Source organism: Dermacentor silvarum, chromosome 4 (genome assembly GCF_013339745.2).
Source record: "Dermacentor silvarum isolate Dsil-2018 chromosome 4, BIME_Dsil_1.4, whole genome shotgun sequence".
Taxonomy (NCBI): Eukaryota; Metazoa; Arthropoda; class Arachnida; order Ixodida; family Ixodidae; genus Dermacentor; species Dermacentor silvarum.
The window spans coordinates 70191378-70212329 of NC_051157.2; the positions used below are offsets into that span (position 1 = coordinate 70191378).

General features: G+C 43.0%; 1 protein-coding gene across 5 annotated transcripts in view; it reads right to left on the bottom strand.

The window, feature by feature from the left end:
* LOC119450197 (MAP kinase-activating death domain protein-like) overlaps positions 1 to 20952 on the bottom strand; it is a 133177-nt gene that overhangs the window by 13090 nt on the left and 99135 nt on the right. For 4 of the 5 annotated variants that reach the window (XM_049665699.1, XM_049665700.1, XM_049665701.1 and 1 more), the window contains 5 exons: positions 19997 to 20023; positions 15156 to 15266; positions 9401 to 9565; positions 8644 to 8716; positions 6047 to 6153 (listed from right to left, as the gene is read on the bottom strand). In XM_049665699.1, coding sequence (XP_049521656.1) covers positions 6047 to 6153; positions 8644 to 8716; positions 9401 to 9565; positions 15156 to 15266; positions 19997 to 20023 — 483 coding nt within the window. Of the gene's footprint in view, positions 1 to 6046; positions 6154 to 8643; positions 8719 to 9400; positions 9566 to 15155; positions 15267 to 19996; positions 20024 to 20952 lie in introns of those variants that run through there. The other variant, XR_007466387.1, reaches the window with a different exon arrangement.

Consider the following 20952-nt stretch of genomic DNA (forward strand, 5'->3'; position numbering starts at 1 on the left):
TGTAAAGGCTAACTTCTAATTAGCCACACATGTAAGCTCATTCCAGGGATACAAATTTACAAAGGTTTCAAATTCCAAGTGCTGTTGTACAGATGGAATCCTGGCCCTTACATTTTGTAACAGTGCTACCTCCAATGAAATGCAACATTAAAGGGGCAAATGTGGTACACAGATAAATAGAGATCAGCTGTCATTATGCCATTTGAATTCTTAATGGCAAAAAAAAAGCAATTACTTATGATCAATGCTAATAGCTCTTAGAGGTTTTTATTATAATATGAAAGCTACAAGAGGGTCATAAACGTACCATCGCAGAATTCAGATAACTGAAACTTAACTAAAGCGAATTCCGCTGCACTGAACCTGATTTGAAGAAGACAGGCTTGCAAGATAACACAATTGTGACTACTTTAGATAGGCAAAAAAAAAAAAAAAAATTATGATGCGAACACAGATTCTTACCGACACGTGCATGCAGTTAGCATAATATTTTTTTTAAGTTTCAAGCTACCAACTGCTTTTTTTTCCCCCTTATTTCATGACAATTGCAAATCAAATGTTCATTAATGAAACCTTAATTACTGTCTATAGATTATACTGATGCTAGTCAAAACATATCCAAAATAGAAGTGGATTGAAGGTTCAAACCTCGCTGTAAGAGAGTACATGTACCCTGCTATCAAAATGAATTCTGAGTACTACTTCCTAGAAATGAATGGTGTTTGGAGGACACACAGTGTGCATTGAAAAATCAAGATACTGTTTCACCCAATCTCTGTAAAGATTTCACGCACCTTCACCTTTATCACACCTCTTAAATGTGGTGCCATTGAAAGGCAATGGGCTATTGCAGGATGAAAGGTGACAAAGAAGTCGCAGTTTCGCCCGAAAGGTGAAGCATTGATTGCGATAGCAAATTATTAGACAGCTAACACAAAAAAGTTAGTAGTTTTATCAGCTGCATAAACTGCTGTAAACATTCACTTACTAAATAAATTAATAAAAAATGGGGGGAGAGGGCGCATTAGAATTCTGCAAATGCCGTAGTCATACATTATGAGCTATGGTTATTGCTTGAATCTCTTTCTAGGGAAGGCTGAAAATAAGTGTTTTCGACGGGAGACGACATGTGTTCAGCGCATTCATTGTCCCATAAGCTCCGCTGAGGCAGACGCTGCCGCTAAAGGGATTGCTATTGGGGTAACCATAGGGGTCAGGTGACTGCGTGCTAACTGGTGAAGTTTGAATTATCCAGCGAAGGTCAATTTTAGGATTGAAATAATGAAAGTTTGGGCCCATAGAAATGCATGGGCGCTGGCTGGGACCTTTGGTCAAGATCGAATTAACCGTAAAATCGAGTTAACTGGGGTCGAATTAACGGATGTTTACTGCACAGAGTTTACGACACATGCATACAAAAGAACATTAAGAGAGAGATAGATTATAGGGTTTTACGTGCCAAAACCACGATCTCATTATGAGGCACGCCGTAGTGGAGGCCTCCGGAAATTTGGACCACCTGGGGTTCTTAAACGTGCAACTAAATCTAAGTACACGGGTGTTTTCGCAAAAGAACATTAACCTCACTTAGTTTCTTACAGCACAACTTTCTGCTACAACTAAACTATCTGTTGAGTACCTTGCAACCACATCACTTTATTTAAGCAATTCATGGTAACAGCAAATTTATGCATGACAAGCTCGAAATTTGCGTTGGTCACCTTGCTGTAGACACAGGTAACATTACTGAAATGAGTCCACAGAATGAGAGAAAACAACTAGGCTAAATGGCACTGGCATTCCTGCAAAACAACACACCGCAAAAGTATATGTAGCTATGTTTTCTATGTTTTTCCTCATTTTATGTTTCCAGTTTTTTTAAATTGGGGTGAGTTTTTGTTTTTTTAAATCTGTCAGGCCGTAATAAAGAAACTGAGTTTCTAAGCCAACTTACAGTGTAAATAATGTTTCAAATGGAATTTGGAAGCAACACGGCTACGCTGAGCTACAGCCAAGCTGCTAACATCAAAACAGTGTGAATATTAAAAAAGTTAAGAAAAAAAAAGTTGTCTAACAGCTGCTTGGAGACAACATCAGTCTGAGAGCAATGTTAGCTCAAGCCTTGTGCACACTGTCAGACAGCGCAGGTGGGAATGCAACGTTACTTCCAGTTTCTTCATTGGCCACCACAAAGCTTGAACTTCTACAGTTTGCACATGGCTTGGTTCTCTCCTTTCAGCACTGTAGGATAGTGGATGGACATCAAGCTGGCCATTTTTATGCCTCCAATTAAAATAATGGCTAGTTTTCTCGGTCTTCGATTTTATTATAGTATTTGTGCTAGGGCTAGCTTACCCAACTACACTGAAACTTCTACAGCGGATGTTAAAGGCCAAATGCAACGAAATTTCACTTTGTCTAAATTTGTTATAAAAATTAGTAGTATAAACTACTAAAGCAATCTTGGCAAAGCTGTAGGGTAGCTAATTGTATAGTTTGCTTGTTAGCAGCATTTAAACTGCACCTACGCAGGCAGCTTCTTTGAATGCAGCTTCTTTGAAACGACACAACGCCATCAGGAAAATGCTGCTACACAAATACTGTGAACTGTGTACCCTTGCCAGGAGTTCCCTTTCAGACACTTAGTTGTAGCCTCAGCTTGACAAAGCACACTTATGACCGGACAGATGCTTAAAAGTGTTCTATACACTGTTGTACATACATAAGCATGCATTATTTGCATGGTATCTTGTCATACTGAGAGAACATGGCAGACAACATGCAACAAGTCTTTCTAATACAGTCAATGTTAGATATATCGAACTCGAAGGGGCTCGTGAAATAGTTTGATATATAGATAATTTGAAACGTAATATATGCCTATCTGAAAACTCCGCACACCTTGGACAGATTCCTGTGATCGTGAAAAACGGGAATTTACTGATTTGTTTCTCCACGGCTGTGTCAAGCGTACCAAAGTTTACTTATTTTTTGCACACGAATGCTGCAAATCACTTGTTCTGCTTTATGGTCTTTGATATTGTTACGTGTAGCAATGCTGATTGCAATGCTAACCCAAAAGCCTACATTGCCCGACCTGCGAGACTGCAGTGACTGCGGTGCACCTCACGCATGTCATAGTGCTTGCTATACATTTCTGTTCCGTATAAGGTAGAAATGGACACAGTGTAGAAGCCAGCCCGTATGGATATGGGGTGTGCCACCTCCAGCACACTTGTACTGCAAATCACGCATCAATGTGCCCTGTGTGTATGTTTTCTGACCAAATGTCGTACGTTAGTAGGATGTGCTACATTGGCAACAAGTCTATTCAGGCAGAAGATGTTAGATTAGAAAGTGGCTTTCAGTTTGCAACACATCAAAGTTCATTCCCACCCATGTGTAGCCCCCTGTGAGCACAAATGAAACATGTTCAGCATAGACCTGCAAATCGCGTAGTCTTGAGTCTTGCACACTGCTGCCACGATGGTCTTTCTGCGAAGGCTACCGAAGTGCAGATGTGGCGTGTGGTGGATTTGTTAAAACTGTAATGTAAAAATCTGTCCAGGTGGGAGTTGGGGATGGATTCGGTTTGGCTGCTCACAGAACCCTCAAATGCCATTCGTGGAAACTCCCTGGCCTACTAAGCCCGACAGCACGAACATCTCAAGTTCGGCATTTCATGTCTGGAGCCACCCAATGAAAAGCTTGAATGTCATCCACACTTTCTTGCGGAGTGCGTATTGGACCGAGAGGCCTTTCACATTCTTGAAACAGTGTGGTGGTCTGCCCTTGCTGATAAATTAATGAACAGCTGCTTGCAGTGACATACACTTTGCTCATTTCCCCCCCTGGCATTTACTGCCATTCAGATTCAATGTCTTGTTCGACAGCATCTGCCGAAACAGTGCCATTTTAGTTAGCATGGAATATTTTTAACAACAGGAGAACTGATTGTGGCACAGTTAGAAGAAGAGTACTTGCAATGGCACGGTGTGGCACAGTATCCAATACATAGTGCTGCGCCTGTACTCCGATGACAGAATATATCGGAAAACTATACACACAAAGCACAGTGCTATGTGTTTTGCATGAAATTTTCAAGAGGATGTTACGACTGTCTGATATAGAAAATAATTCAATATATCCGGGTTTCATATATCCAGGGTCGACTATATTTCTCTAACTATTCATAATCAGCCGATGACCCAATAATTCATACTGAAAGACAGCAATCTGAAACTTGGCAAGACAACTGCATTCTTACAGTCAACACTCCCAAAGTGCAAGCCAGTACCAACCTTTTCAATAATACCAAAAACAAAATATTATAAAAACATGAGGAAGTAAACACTGGGCACACTAGTGACCGCTAAATTACGAAAACTAGCGCACTGCATTATTTTTTAGATGCTAAGATTGGCTCTCTTCGGCAAATCATAACACTCAGGTCAACTGGCGTACCGTTTATCACAAAATCTAAAAAAGAAACCAAAATTGAAAGGCAAATTTATACCTGGCTTTTAATACCAGGTGGGCAAGAACAGCAGCAACATAAGCCAAAAAACAATTAGTATTTTAGAATCACACACGTGCTGCTTTTACCCTACAACATGACTGCAAGAGAAGTTGCTTTTGAAGTTGGCTTAATGCTGAATCACACGACAGACCAAATCGCATATCCAGTTTCAAGACCAAACATGATGTAGCTCAGTGGCACTGGATCATGCCACACCCACTAGATAGTAGTGCACCTCTGCACATTGTGTTTTGGTGCTGGCGGCTGCATCATGCTCCATGTGCAGATTGATTCAGTGATCTGTCATGCGACTCTACATTTAGGATGCAACTGCACTTAATAAAAATCGAGGACAGAACAGTGCACCACTCTTTTTTCGAATTCGTGCTTTGCTGCTGACATGACTCATTTGGCTGTTAACAGCATTTAGTTTGATGTCAGTGCTGGGCTTAGTTTTTCTTTCATCTGCAGAGATAAACTCCAGTTTTGTGTGAAATTTGAAGCAGAGCTTATTGTTTTCAGCGCCATTTTTATAAAAACATTTCCATAAGCTGCAGGCAAACCTGCAGGAAGGGGTGCTGACATTGTGATTATAAAAAATTGGAAATTCCAAGTTCCAAGCATATGGACAACAGCAAATTTGCTGACCTCTCAAGTATGGCTTATACAGAGTGCATGAATGAAGTCAGGCTATGTGCAATGTAAGTAAACGCACATGAACAAAACTGAGAGCCCCAGTTTGATAATGTAGGCTGTGAGACCACCAGGCTATCGTTACAAAATTAGACATGTTCCAAAGCCACACTTGCAGCCACATTTCAGTGTCCCTAGGCTTTTCCCTTCCAAGCCTTACTTGTTTGTACTGGTGAAACAACTGTTCACATATATATAGAGCTCAGGCACTAGGAGTCTTTGTGGGACAAATGCTCTACACGGATAAATATAGATACGCTGGGAGCAAATGTTTGCATCAGGAGTACAGTAGTGCTGGACCCTCTGGTAAGAGGCAAAAGACCCACAAGCATAAAAAATTGTATGGCAATCTTTACGGAACACTTGAAGCATGTGAATGCCATGAAACACTTCTGTACTCTAGCAGGTCACGAATGTTAAATTCACAGGTTGTTGCACCCCGTAAAATATATGAACAAAGCATATGAAAATAAATACACGAAAGTCAGCAAATGTAGTGTCACCATAAAGTAGCCTGATGAAATGCTCTGCAGCAGAACCATAAACACCTTACAATAAGTTCAATTCCTGCAAGAACCACATAGGAACACAGTCTGAATACGCACACTGGCACTGACTAAAAAATTTCAGTGCAAGGAGTGCTTGAGCAATGTAGCTAGGAAATCAATATTGTTCGAAGACTTGAAATCGGGACGTACACAGCTACAATTACTACCATCAAGTGATAGCAGGGAAATGCTTGCGCGACATAAAGGAGCATAAGAGAGTAGAAGAGCATGAAGGAAACCACAGTAAAGACTCACAGAGGCACACCCAGGGATTGAGACTGCTTACCTTGCTATTGGCAAAAAGCAAGCCCACGCCTTCCATGCATACTTGCAAAATGCCACCTTCACGTGTAGTCAGGTCTAGCACTGGAAACTCTCCTCCAAGTTCCGTGCCTACAAAACAGAGAAGAATAAAATTGAACCAGAGAGGAAAATTTTAACAGCTCATTTCTCGCATTTCCTGCAGAAGCAAAAATGCTAGTGCCACGCTTACAATGCTTGGATGCCAATGCTTTCAAAAATAGTTGCACCAGGGCTAGCAATACACTAATAAAGAATGTTGCATTACAAGTACGATCAAACGCCTATACAGAGAAATTACGTGTACAACGAAGGGTTGATTATATCTAGGCCGAATTCCTATCTTTCACATGTGTTGTGAATGCCTCTACAACAAAGACAACGAATTTGCCTGTAGAACAAAAAAATTTAAGTGTTCCTGACAGCCGATTTGTTGCTTTACAACGAACACCACATAGCAATATTGCCACTGCTCTCCACAGACATCACCAAGGTGCGCTCTGTGCTAGCACTAACGGCAGTGCTAGAAGCGCACTTTAAGGGCGTCCAGATATCAGTAGTAGTCCTGCTGCACTGCTCTAGAAATTGCTGAAATCGTAGTATGCTGCTTGTTGTAACGCATCAATGGGTGCGACGGCTGATGAATATCTTGCAGTTGATGGTGACATGATGACGTAATCGTAACTGACGACCAATGACGTCTTCCAAACCATCAAAAGCGGAATGAACACGAATGACAACGAAGGCAACAAGGAAGAACATCTTTTAAACGAACCAAGAATCTGGATGGCAAGGGATGCGATAGCGGCATTCGATGATCTGCAGCTTTACTATGCGTAGCTCTTGCATTTCGCCGCATATCAATGCTATGAACATTGGTGCAATAAGGACGGCTGCTGTCACACAATCTGTCAGATAAAGTGTGGACGACAAAATTAGCGACTTATTTCACCAAGTCTTTCTTCAATTCCCGTTAAAGAGGTTCTCTTTTATAAAGGTATGGTGCGCAACCTGTATAATGAAGGAATTTGGAAGTCTCGAGGACCTCATTATTGTAAAGGCGTTTGACTATGCTGGTGAAATGATAGAGCGTCTGCCTCTTATGTTGAAAGTACTAGGTTCGAATCCTGGTGCCGCCGGAAACCCACCATTTTTTTTTTCTAATGGGTAAAGATGTACCACGACTCGGCGCTTGGTTGTTAATATGGGCTCTCTTCTCGAAAAGGGGACCTTTCAATCAAAAAATGGAATGATTATTATAATTCAAACAATACATTATGCAGTACTAGCTGCATAGAAAGGGGTCTGATGGTATGATGGGAAGCTGATAGGTTACTGCAGTGCACAATTGTGTTGGGGCCTGTGTGGGTGCACATTGCCCATAGTGCCATGCTAAAAGAGTTCCAACAAAAGTGTGAGGCAATTGTACTAAGGGGAAAGATGCATGCATGTTTGAACAGTGAGGCTGTATGCATGGCGTCTGCAGATAGGACCAGAAGTCCTGAAAATGAGCTTCTTATTGCACTTGGACCCTTCTATTACCCTGCATTGCACTAAGTTGCACTCCCAATTTACTGATCCACCCCGACCCATTCGCCCCTGCTGATAGGTCGGCTTTCCGACAAAGCTTCACAAATTAGTGGCCGAGTTTGCTGCATATTTAGGCATGAAATAGGAATATGCGAAATTCTGCAAGTGCCCTTCCCCCCACGTCTCGTTTGACTTGCACCTGATGGTGGACGTCTTCCTGGAAGTGTAAATAAAGCAGGGGTGCATGATCTGGATCCACTGTCCTTGCCACCATCTCTTCCTTACTACATTGTTGCTGTTTGCAAGTTTACCCTTGGATCAATTGTGCCATGAGCGGGAGGTCACCCATCTTGCAGAGGCAACCCAATAGTGTGGAAAACCCTACTTCCAGTGACAGTGTAAGGGGTTCCAGTAATTACAGACACGAGCACAAGAAAAAGAAATGCACAGGACAATGCTGGACTTTCGACTGAAGTTTATTACGAATACATTCAACAAAACTCTGCCGCACATGCGCAGAAAACTAAGAGCAGCAAACAGGTTTTTTGCGTTGATCTTTTGACTATATAAAAGAAAAAAACCTACTTGCAGCACCAGCTGGCACCTACTAAAAGCACTTGCAGCCCAATTCCTGGCAATTAGCCATGCCCTGAATTATGAATGAATGCTTCAGCAATTATGAAAGGAGAGGGGTAGCAGGATGAAAGCCAAGTAACACCAACTTGGCGAGTGGGATTGCATAGCGCCTTTAAGCAGATAGTCAACCAGTAACTATGGTACTTGTTGCATGACTTCTAGATACATCACTTTTGCACAAGCTGAGGCTGAGAGAGCCTGCTCACCAGCATATGCAGTGGAAGCAGAAAGCAGAACATCCATGTCAAATTTAAGAGGTGCAAGAACAGGCTGTGAGGGGGTTGGGGCAGGGAGCGGGGGGCTTGCACATTCATTTCATCTAAGAACATGCAACAGAACATGATTGCAGAAATTGCAAGTTCCCCAAAAATCCAGTTTGGAAACTCGTGGTACAACAACTGTGTGTGTGCTACTCACCAGACTTGAGCACATTTCCTTGGGCAGCAGCCCTCTCCATTGCCTCCTTTATACAGTAGTACATGTCTTTACACTACGAAGGGAAAAAAAGAAGAAGGTACCTCTTAAGACAAATGTAGCTGTACATAACAGGACTGAAGGTTGAGAAGAGAAGCGACCTTATTCAATAATTTCAAATGGAGATATGGTAGCGACTAAACAGCCCGTAAATTTATGACAAAGGTGCATAACAAACCCAAGGTCACAACAAACCCGTGACAAAAAAGGAGGTGGGCCTTCAGCCCTGATATGGGAGAAGCCAGATAGCCTCTGCTGTGGGGAGGGTACCTAGCTCACCTCCTTGCACTACAGCTCATGACATTCCATTTGCTTTTATCTCCACTTAAAAAAAAATTATTGTGGCAGAGTTCTTTCTAGAATGGTGCTTTACAACTACTAATGTATATAACCAAAATTTCCGACGGGGTCTGAGAGGCCCCTTTAACAACTCAAGTTTCTAGAACTTACCAAGACTGACAATAATATTCCACCCCTTGAACTAAAGATGCAGAAATAATGCTAACATTTATATACCTACTTGTTATACATAAGTTAGCCTGCACCCTTCACGATATAAACCCCCACAAGACATGCACATCACATCCCAAGAATTCAATAACGACTTATTTTGCTAGGACAGACACCTACAATCTTTCTTTATTTCACTTGCATAATTTTCTCATGAAATTCATAAACTAGGTCCCATGCTGCTGCTCACCTTTTTTGTATAGTACTTGTGGAGTTGCGTTTGGCCTGAGCTCCGCCTCCAGAGACAAAGTACCTTGTTTTTGGGGCAGTAGGACATGTTCACCAGCCTCTCATACCACCAGCGTTCAATCACGACACCATTGGCACCGCGCAACACCAGTCCATCGTCCCTCACCTTGAAAACACACAAGCAATTAAAAGGAAGCTGTAAGTTCGGTAGCTGGCCATCAATATCGGTAATACAAATCACACAATATTTTAACGTCTAAATTAACGCAGTGGTGCCACTGACGAACTCAGATTTGGAGCATCCAGATACAGATTTCGGAGGCTCGGAGCACATTGGAGCTAATAAATGCCAGCTGCTGGACACGACCTAAGCTATTTCAAACACTTAAATTTGACAAGCATTATTCCAAAAAGTATTTGCTTGAAGTCAAGAGTTGGACGGAAACCCGTCTGGTCGGGAATATTCATGACAACAATTAAAATAGACAATGACCACGAAAGTTTTTTAAAAATATATATAATAAGACGTTTTGACTCTCGCACGGGAGCCTTGTTCACTCTTTGTTCAGGTTCCCGTGCGGGAGCCGAAACGTCTTATTATATATATATTTAAAAACTTTCGTGGTCGGTGTCCGTTTTAATTGTTTTCAAGTATTTGCTTTGTGTAAAACAATGTTGCTCTGCCTCTAAATACATGAGTTTCCCTTTAATTTATATGACAACAACAAACCTGTTCACACAGTGTGCTGTAACTAGTTTATTTGATGTTGAGTGAAGCTGCTCAGATGTTGTCTTTAACGTCGCATGATTTTTCCATTGACAGTTGATACCTTGTTATGTTTTCAGCAAGGCTCTAGCATCAGTCAGAAACACCTGGCCAGACTCAAATGTCATGAACGCTCTTCTGAGCCAGGCCAGCCTTGATGAGTCATTCGTAACGCTCAGTTATTGCTTTAGACGACACCAGGTACTTTTCAGTGGTCTGTTTTTCTTCGTAAAGCTGAAGCCTCTGTTCAGCAACTAGACGATTCACAACTAGCATCGACTGATTATTTCGAAACCAGCAATTCAAACAAGCTCGATTATTCGGACTACTTTGAGGCACCATCACTGGCCCATAAATTTAAAGTATACGTATGACCGAGATTTCAGACACCTTAAGGTACACCATTCTATATAATTCGGACTCTGCCTGCACGACTCCATGCTCATTTGACCGCTGAGTTGAGCGGAAATAGCAATATTTTGGCATTGATACGTCGCTGGCATCGCCACAGCCTAGTGGTCGGCCATGTTGCCGACACCTCCTGGAAACCGAAACTAGCGAAGCCTAATTGACCCAGCACCGACCGCGCCCAAACCTCGGGCAAGCGAACTCCGGTGCATTCGGGTTGGCTCCACGCGTCCAGCGTTTATTCATTGACGTGTTAACTAGCGACACGGTCGCGGTGCCTTAAGTTGTTTAGGCGGCGCCGACTACACCCTCGATGTCTCCGTCGACGAGGACAGTGACTGTTTCAAAAAAAAAAAAAAACTGTCGTCATTCGGCTATCATAGCGCGGTCGACTCCTGTGCGGTGATTTTGTAGCGATGCATTCCGCTCGATTCTATATGCCGCCCTTATCATCCACCGTTCTATGCCAGCTGATATGCCGGCATAGCCGACGAACAAAGAAAAGAAACGAATGCAATCCTTGGATTACACGTGACATCATCCATGCGAAACAAAGGGTCAAAAGGCTAAGACAGACTACGAAAAATAATGCTCAGGCAAACTTCAAACAAAAGCTAACTCTAGCCATAAACACTATGAAAGCTAAAATAAAGGCAGCTAAATACAATTATTTCCAAAACACCCTCGGTAACTTTTTGAAGTCCTCTCCACGTAAATTCTAGAACTACCTGTTGCCAAGGTCTAACCCTAGCCCCGAAGTTACACGAGAAGAAAATGAAGCGCGAGCTAACAACTTAAATGATTACTTTCAATTAATTTTTACAGTGGACGATGATAACCTGCCGCACCTTCAATCTTCCTCTAACATATTTCTGGGACCTCTGATTGTAACACGGGCTGGCGTGCTAAACCTATTACTGAAATTAGACAATAAAAAAAGCCCAGGACCAGACAAAATCCCAAATGCTTTTCTTAAAAGGTATGCTGAGCTAGTATCTCACTATTTAACCCTAATCTATGAGAAGTCTTTATCCACAGGCACTCTACCAAATGACTGGAAGACCGCTAAAATTATCCCTGTACACAAGTCAGGGAATAAAAATGAGCCCTCTAACTTTCAACCAATCTCTCTCACAAGTACCATGTGTAAACTGCTTGAGCACATCATCCTTAAACACATAAACGCTTACCTCGATCAAAACCACATTTTAACTCCGGTTCAGCATGGTTTCCGTCAGGGTTCATCCACAGTCACTCAACTAGTCGAATTAATACATGATGTCTCCAGGGGCATAGACAACCAAAACCAAACAGACCTTATCTTCCTCGATTTTTCAGAAGCATTCGATCGCGTTTCACATCAGAAACTAATGTTAAAATTTGAGCACACTTTCGGAAAGGGTCCCATTAGCGATTGGATAAAGGACTACTTAACTAACCGGACACAATTCGTACAGATTAACCATACAAATTCTAAACTAACTCAGGTTACCTCTGGTGTGCCCCAAGGCACCGTATTAGCACCTGAATTATTTCCAGTTTATATTAACGACTTGCCCTCTGACATTCAGGTCAACATAAGACTCTTTGCTGACGACTGTATACTGTATAACGAAATTACTTCACCAGATGACCATGTAATCCTAAACAATGCTCTAAAATCAGTCTATGCGTGGTGTACAAAGTGGCAAATTACACTTAATGCTAAAAAATCTGTTCTTTTGCGAATAACAAGAAAACACCATGTACAGGAAGGAGTTCCCCTACACCATAAACGACGCCCCCTTAACAGCAGTCACAGAGCACAAGTATCTCGGTGTAACACTAACGTCTGACCTTAGATGGATCTCCCATGTTAATCATATTACTTCAACGGCCCTAAGCCGACTTTTCTTTCTTAAGCGGTGTCTACGTCAAGCCCCACAAGAAACTAAATTACTAGCTTATAATGCACTTATCAGGTCAACCTTAGAATATGCTATCTTAGCTTGGTTTTCATCGACTAACAAATTAATTAATATGCTAGAGGGAGTACAAAGAAAAGCAATTAGATTCATCTTCAATAAATATCGACTTACACATTCTCCAAGTGCTCTGCTAAAAACTGCCGGAATACTCATAATCCAAAACCGAGCGACACTCGCTCGATTGAAATTACTGCACCAGATAATTCATAACAAGTTAAATGTTAACAGCTCCAAGTATGTTACCATCGCAAACACTAGAATAACAAGGCTTAAGCATTCGTACACCCTACAGGAATATCGTTTTAAAACTGACTGTTTTAAATACTCTATTTTTTCCGCTAGCCATAAGGCAGTGGAATGGTTTACCTTCCAATATCACCAATAGCTTGCCAAATACACATTTTTTGTCACTTCTTGAAAATTACTTACTAGATTCTCAGTTATGAAATGTAACTGTTGCACACCTTCTTCTCTGTTGTTACTAGTGAATTGCTAACCTTCTTTGTCAGGTTGTAAACGCCTTTGTAAAATACTGCTGGACTGTATAGATATACATATTACCCCTCTTTATACTTCTCAGTTTGATGTTGCTACTTACTACGTTTGTTATACTGAGATATTGTGTTTGTATTTTGTATTTTTCTACATTACTACTATGACTTCATTATGTTTATTGTTTGACCTTGTGCCTTACCTGCAATAATCCCTTATGGAATTGGCAGTATTTCTAAAAAAAAAATATGAGATAATGCAGGCGAAGGTATTCGTTAAAGGAGCGACAGCAGGAAAGGCATCGCTACAAAATCACGGTCCTTTTGCCAAAGGTTGAAGATTCGGTGCATGCATTAATTGTACTTTCATCTATCTGTGGCGACAGCATAACGATGGTAGGAGATACGGACTGAACAGATCGTGGGCAAGCGTACGTGTGCACAAGACCGCGTTGACAAACTTCGGCTTTATTTTTGGACAATCCCCTTTCCGGGATACTTTCACTTTCGTGACATTTCGCGCTACTAGCGCTGGACACATCGACGGATGATAGCGTTCCTGGCACACTACCAAGAATGCCGTTGCTCGTAGACGCTGACACTAGTGACGCGAAATCTCGCGACAGTAAACGTATGCCCGAAAGTGGTCAACCGAGAATAAGGTACTTTTTTAGCCACTGGCGGAATAAATGCAGTTATTTTCTGGCGAATTTGGATATTTCTGACTCCCAGTTACTTGGACTTCTAGGCGGTCCCCATCGAGCCCGAATTATCGGATCGCTGATGTATAGATAATGTGAAGTTCGATTTATGAAGCCGCTTTAGTCATGTGCGCTATGCACGTCTGTGGGCCACTGCGGCCACACATGTAATGCGCAATCGCTAATTTTGGCGTACTTCGGCGCAAAATTGTGTATATTTATCAGGATGGCGCAGGAAATGTCGTATGGCGCAATCTGGCGCATTTGGCGCAGAAGTGGGAGCACTGTTAACGTCCGATAAACCAGCTACTTCTTTCCAATAAAGATGAAGAAATATTCCAGTTATATTGGCTAAAACTCCTTAATTGCAGACGATGAGGTAACTCGTCATCACAATGAGCGTCCTCTGGTGCTGCTGATGAGTTAACTTGTCGTGAACTCACTGTAATTTTTGCACATGTGCTCACATATTTATGTGCAGTTTCTTGCAATTTTGACAAATAAATAATACACAATGACTTTTGCTATGTTTTTTTCGACAAGACCAGTAAAAATTCAATAGGCATTCTTGCTATCATACATTTTAGAAAAAATTTGTGCGAAATATGCAGGTCTAAAAATTATTTAACACTTAACAATTTCTTTTTAATTTGTCATGGTAGTTAAGGGGTTAATACTGGTTAGGTGTTCCATTTAACAGTGCACCATACTGAAGATGGAAGCAGAGACATGGGGAATCTTTGCCTTTTCTTCAAGCTAGGACGGTTCTCGGATAAAAAGAAGTCTATGAACCTCTGAGCAGGGTGATAACACAAGTATGAGCTAACATGGGGACAGCTGTCTCACAGCAAAGACAAACAGGTGACAAGGCTAGTCTAAAAATAACATGACTAGCGGAAAATTTCACCCAACCAAATCTTGTTAGAAGCCTGGATAACTTGCATTAAACAAGAACTTTGCCCATTGTATTTTGTACACACTTTGCAATACCGTTGAATCCTCGAGAAACTGGTTGTTGTCATTGAATGCATCTGGGTTGCTTATTGGTTTGCTTGTTTCATTTCTGACAAAATTTACAGGTCTAAATAAGAGTTCCCGTAGATGTCAGTTAGAAATGTGACCGTGTAAAGGCACCAAGAAGCATGTGAACGTTCATCAAATTACTATTTTTTATATTATGAAGGCTCGAAAACAAACAAGCCCAAAATAACCATGGTAAGTGACTTGTTTTCAAGCAACCGACTTGGCAATAAACAAGCCCAAATTTGCCTGTGAAAAGCAAAACTGGGCCGATACACCCATGTGTTTCTATGGACCAGCCAGCCATGAACAGGGGTTGATAAAGTATAACTAAAGATATCCTGGCCCTGTCGAAAGAAATAAAAACATTCTACAGAGGAATAAGATTGCTAACTTCACTTACCTCAAGAAATCTCACTTCCTCGTCATCAGTGTTTGTGGTGGTGTGAACCGTGAAACACTGTGACTGCATCTGACGGCTTCCCAGGGGCTTGAGGTCAATTTCGTTTCCATACTGAAGAGGCAAGAGGAGAAACCAAAATAAAAGAAGGAAGAAGAAGAATACAGTCACCAACCGATAATTCAGACGCCAATAATTGGATGCGCTTGGTTATTCAGACATGCTCAATTATTTGGACTGCTTCACGGCATTACCACTGACGCCATAGACAATGTATAAGGACGACACAAATTTTGGACACCTTACAGAGCACCGTTCTATAATTCAGACTCTGCCTGCACCACTGCGTGTTAATCTGTACACTGAGTCAAGGAGAAATGGCAATATTTTGGCTTTGACACACCACTGGCACGGTCATTGGTCATGCTGCTGGCACCTCCTCAATATCGAAACTAGCGAAGCTTAGTTGCGAAGCTGAACTTTCATGCGAGTTTTGCTGATGTTGGAACTGCGCATGTTGGTCCAGCATTTGTTCATTCACAGGTTAAAAAGCAACACTGTCACAGTGCCAACTTCACGTTGAATGCCTGAGGGAGACAACCAATGAAGTGAAATGAAGAGCTTGACTGTTGCAAAAACAATTCCGGCAGAACCCATCTTACGATGAATGTCGACACTAATGCAATTATCAATGAAGCAATGCAGCAACACATTGTATTGCCACCTCCAAAGCGCATCATATATGAGGCGTGTGGCCTCAGTGGCCCAAGTTCGCATCAAAGAAATTCATTGAAGAGCGGCACATACCCAATGACCCAAGTTAGTCCGACAGTTGGTTTTGAACCCAGTTCCCTCAGCGTAGCAGCCCAATGTTTTGTTCATTAGGCCACGGACTACCCAGTAGACCAAGCACCCGTGACATCTATCTGTGTCTCTTCTTTGTATTTGTGCCTTCGCGCTACATTATGTCGGTAAGCAAACACCAGCAAGCCAAACAACAAGTCCTTCTCCAGTGACACAAACTGGTGGTAAAACTGTTAGGCGCAGACAAACGGACAGATAAAAACACAGACATACCGCAAACTGGGTGCAGTTCTCGAAGAATGCTAATTGCATTGAAACCCACAATCATTCGACTATTGCTGTGCAGTCAACTTCTGTTATGTTGCCAGGGTATGAAGATTTGACTGTACTTTCGACTACCTGCGACGACAGCACAACAATGGTCAAGATACCGCCTGACCAGATCTCAGGCAAGTGTATGCGTGTATAGCAGCGTGTCGACATACTTGGGCCGCATTTGCAATAACTTTCGAAGATACGTTCACTTTTGCAACATTTTGTGTGACCAGAACCAGCGAAATACATGGACGACAGCATTTTGGCACTGTACCAAGAATGCCATCGCTTGTAGACACCGATGCGTCTGGCCAGCGCCTCCTCTATTTTTTCAATGCCAGCCAGATGCAGCCAATCCAATGGTTCACCACCCTCTCTGATTGCTCTTTCCTGCTCTCCTGCGTCAGCTAGTGTTCACGCCCGCTTTATGGTCGTGGGGGAGAGCGCCCTCTCAGTGGCGCCTTATGATGGAAGTCGGAGGAAGTAATCCTGACAGACGCGCGAAGCGTCTACCGCATCTCCTCCGGAACGGCAGCGGCATGCGCTCAGACGCAAGCGTGACGTAAGCAATCGTATCCTTGAGTAGCGTCATATGCCGTAGCGCTGTGCCACCATCAGTGCACTTGTACTGTGAACTGCACGTGAACGTGCCCGGCCACGTGCCCATTACAATACCAACAATACACCATTTATATGGCTGATCGTCATATATGGGTAACTAGACAGGCGGATGTTGTGTCTGGTTTCGGAACCAACTTCCTGGTGGAACTAGTCGTCCTCATTTCTCAAGCACCCTAAGAAGTCTGCGCACCTCTTTTTGCTTAGCCCTCAGCGCTCCGACGCATTACGGCCGGTACGTTCCTTCGTTCTCGGCCCTTTCCCTTTGACCTCTGCATCGATGACTGCCTGCACTACACACACACACTGTTACAGTAAAACCTCGATAATTCGAAGGTCGCCGGACCACGAAAATTCTTTGAATTAAGCGGATTTTCGAATTAACCGAAATGAATAAAAAAGAAAACAAGCAAGAACTTGCCGCAAGAAGAAACCATCTTTATTTTCCATGTCCGAGAAAGGTTACTCGGAAGTAATCACTGATGCGGGATTACTTGGCGCGGTAGTTCGCCGCCCCTAGTGCCATGCTCTCCAGCTGGCTCACAGCACGTAGCATACAAATATCACCGGCACTGCACTCAACAAAGTTGCGAACGATGTTCACGGAATCGATAACTGCCGCGAAAGCGGGCGTGGGGGTGTTTGACTTCAAAAATTTGGACTTGATGGATATACCGGACTTCAAAAATGCGCCGTCAGGGTTCCCGTTGAGTTCATGCATTTTTGCACCCAATTTTTCAGGACGAATTGAGACCCCAAAGGTCGATTTCCCGGACTAAAAATCACTGTTTCCGAGCCACACTACCCAATCTTACTTTCCAAACTTGGAGGCCGCCATGTTGGATTTCGCACTGGCTTGGATTCCAGTGGCTCGCTGTATAGCCTCCATTGGAAGGCGCGCGCTATCAATAGAGATATAGAGGCTAGAAGAACCCTTCTAGCCTCTATAATAGAGAGCTCGCGCCATCCTCCCGTCTCGGAGGCCATGGCCGCTCTTCCTTGGCTGATAAAACGCTCCAGAGTGCTGCACTTTTTCTTTTTCCTTTCTAGTATATGCGCACTGCCCTAACCTTTTAACCATTTATTGTGGGATGTTTTTTTATTGCCGCGCGCCCCCCATATGTGCGAGTGACAGCGCGCGGGGGACGCGCGCTTTCATGGAGAGTGAACGCACGGCGGAGCGTAAACGCTACTTACTCCCTGGCGCGAAAAGCCGTTGGGGGGGGGGGGGGGGGGGGGCGAGCGACTTCTAGGGCGCTATCTTGTACGCGTTCCAAAATGGAACGGAGGCGTTCCGTTCCATTGAGCCGCACACGATTGGTCAATTTGAACGTCGCGGTTGAAATTGACCAATCGTGTGCGGCTCGATGGAACGGAACGCCTCCGTTCCATTTTGGAACGCGTACAAGATCGCGCCCCTACTCTTCTAACAACTGCGTACTTAGCGCCGGAGCGGGTTCTCGCGCGCACCATATCTTGAAAGCGATCTCCAGACGGCCCTGACCTATGCGCTGTTGCGCTGTGCTTTCGCCGCTCAGTTTCCGTTGAAGCGATAGACCACACGAACCTTCGCTCACTGCTGCCGCGCCCGCGCTCGCGCGCGCTGACTCAACGCTTGTTAATTCAGCGAGCTTCTTTTTTTTTTTTATCTCTAAAGTTTCGGTTACTATTTTGAACGCGGCGTGTACATTGAGCAGGTGTCTCGGAGACCCATGTCTCAGTGATCGGCGCTACCTCCTGTGCCTTCGTTAGAGCTAAGCGGAGCGAAGCTTGTTTCTTGGATCTCCATGGCAAACTCCGTTGGCGGAGATCGCCAACGCGGTGACGTTCGTGTCAACTGTACACGGAGACAACGTCACTGCTGCGCAAATCCAAGGAAGTCGATCCCCTCCAAGCGTAGTATGAGGCAGGGCATTATTAGAGTTTTTTTTTTTTTAAGCCGCACTAATAATTTTCTTTGCCTAACGAGTTTTTCGGACTATTTTTCAGTCCCCACGAGCTCGGAAAATCGGTTGGCGACTGTACGAAGCGCCCTAACCTAACCGACGCACATTGCTACCAGCCGGAAACTTCGAATTATACGAATAGAGCCACGCGGGCCATTCAAATTATCCGGTTGAATTTGCATTGAGAATGACGGGACCGCTCAAATTCTTCGAATTAACCGAAATTTCGAATTAACCGAGTTCGAATTATCGAGGTTTTACTGTAGTTTCGGAAGTGGCTTCCAGCTTGCAGAATGTCCCAGTCCATTCCCACTAACTTGTAACCATGCAAACACGAATGAAACACCTTCAATGTGGACTCGTGAATCACACAGCAATACGTCTTGCTCGCCACTGCCGCAAAGGGGGCTTTCCGCGAAGTACGGATGCAATTCAAACTGTAATGTACATATCCGTCCAAGTAGAGTTTGGGGTTGGATTCGTTTTGGCCGCTCGCAAAATCCTAATATGATGTTTGCGATAACTAAAACTCCTAGTTTGCACAAGCCATCCATATGTGCAGCGAGCAAAACTGAGAGCACCCTGCTAATTTTTCCTCCATGGCATGTACTACCCTTCAGATTCAATCTTTTGTTTGACAGAATCTGCCAAAACAGTGCCATTTCAAATTTGTCTGCATTGAACATTTCCTACGATTCGAGAAGCAATCACGTCTCCATGAGGAGAAGCGCACTTGCAAGGGCGTGGCACGGCGCAGCGGTCGACATATAGAATGTGGTGGTAAACGGGAGTTTAATGTACACGTAGTACATCACTATACTTTTGCGGGGGGTTTTCAACGGGATTTTACAACTTTTCAATATAGACAATAATTCAATATATGCGAGTTTGATACATGTGGGATTGACTGCATTTCGATCTTTTATGCGGTCCCTATTGAGTCTGAATTATCGATCGGGGACTGCAGAAAAAATAGGAGGAAACTGCTATTGTCAGCTTTTCCACAAGAAGCTTGTTAGGATACTAGCGGTAATTTTGCACTCTACTGTGCCGTACTGCTGTGTCTGCGGAATACAACAGTTGCTTCTACAATTCATGTAGGCATGGGTGTTCAGCTCATAAACGGTTAAGGAAAAAAACTGGACTGCAGGCAATACACACCTTCCTGATCCTAGTTCCATTCTGATCCTGCAACAAGGAAATGAAAGAAAAAGGACAAGTTATGCAATCTAATAAATCATTACAATGTGAAAAAATAATTAGAGCAATGTCAAAAATAGAGAGGTACATGTATACAAAGACTTCACAATATAGCCTCAACTTCTGTCACATTTTTTAAATCTAGATGTCAAAAAAGAAACTTTGTCAGTATATTTATGATATTTATAAAAGCAAAGGCATTTTCAGTTGCACCTATAGCCTGCCGTGAAAATTTTGAGAAGGGTCTCTGGATTTCACCATCAGTTCCAATGTTGCGCACGGAGTCCTGAACACATTCATTCTTTTGAGAACCACTGTTCTCGTCCCATTATAAAGACTGCAACAAGGACTAAAGCTTATTCTGAAGCCTCCAGCAGTTGTGCCGACTGTCTGAAGCAGCAGTTTAGGTATTTTGGGACCATTTCAGTGAGAAGTGCAGGCACACCAGGCGTGCTCTAATGCTTCAAAGACAAGAATTTGCTGTGAGAAAAGTTTTATAGATAATTACATAACTGACAGCTTTTACGTACCATAGCTGCACCAGGGCTCTGAGGGACACTATAGCAGATGGTTAAGTCTCACTCTTGACCACAATCAGTTTTTTAATGTCCACTCATATCATAATGCAGTCTCCATGGCCAGGAAATAAACTCATGACCATGTATTCAGCAACAAATTGCCAGAGCCATTGGCACCAGCATTAGGCTTAAACTAAGTCTATGCCAAGTCATTAAACAGAGTAAGCTTTGCAAGTCACCACACTATTGCAGTAAAAACACATTCTCTACAACTAGACAAACCACATCAGCTCTACAAATGACTACAGCTTCTAAAAACAAGCATCTTAAGAGATGCTTCATGCCTGCAAGTCTTGTGCAACAAAGGTACTAAGTGGTGTCACAATCTGTTGCAGGAGC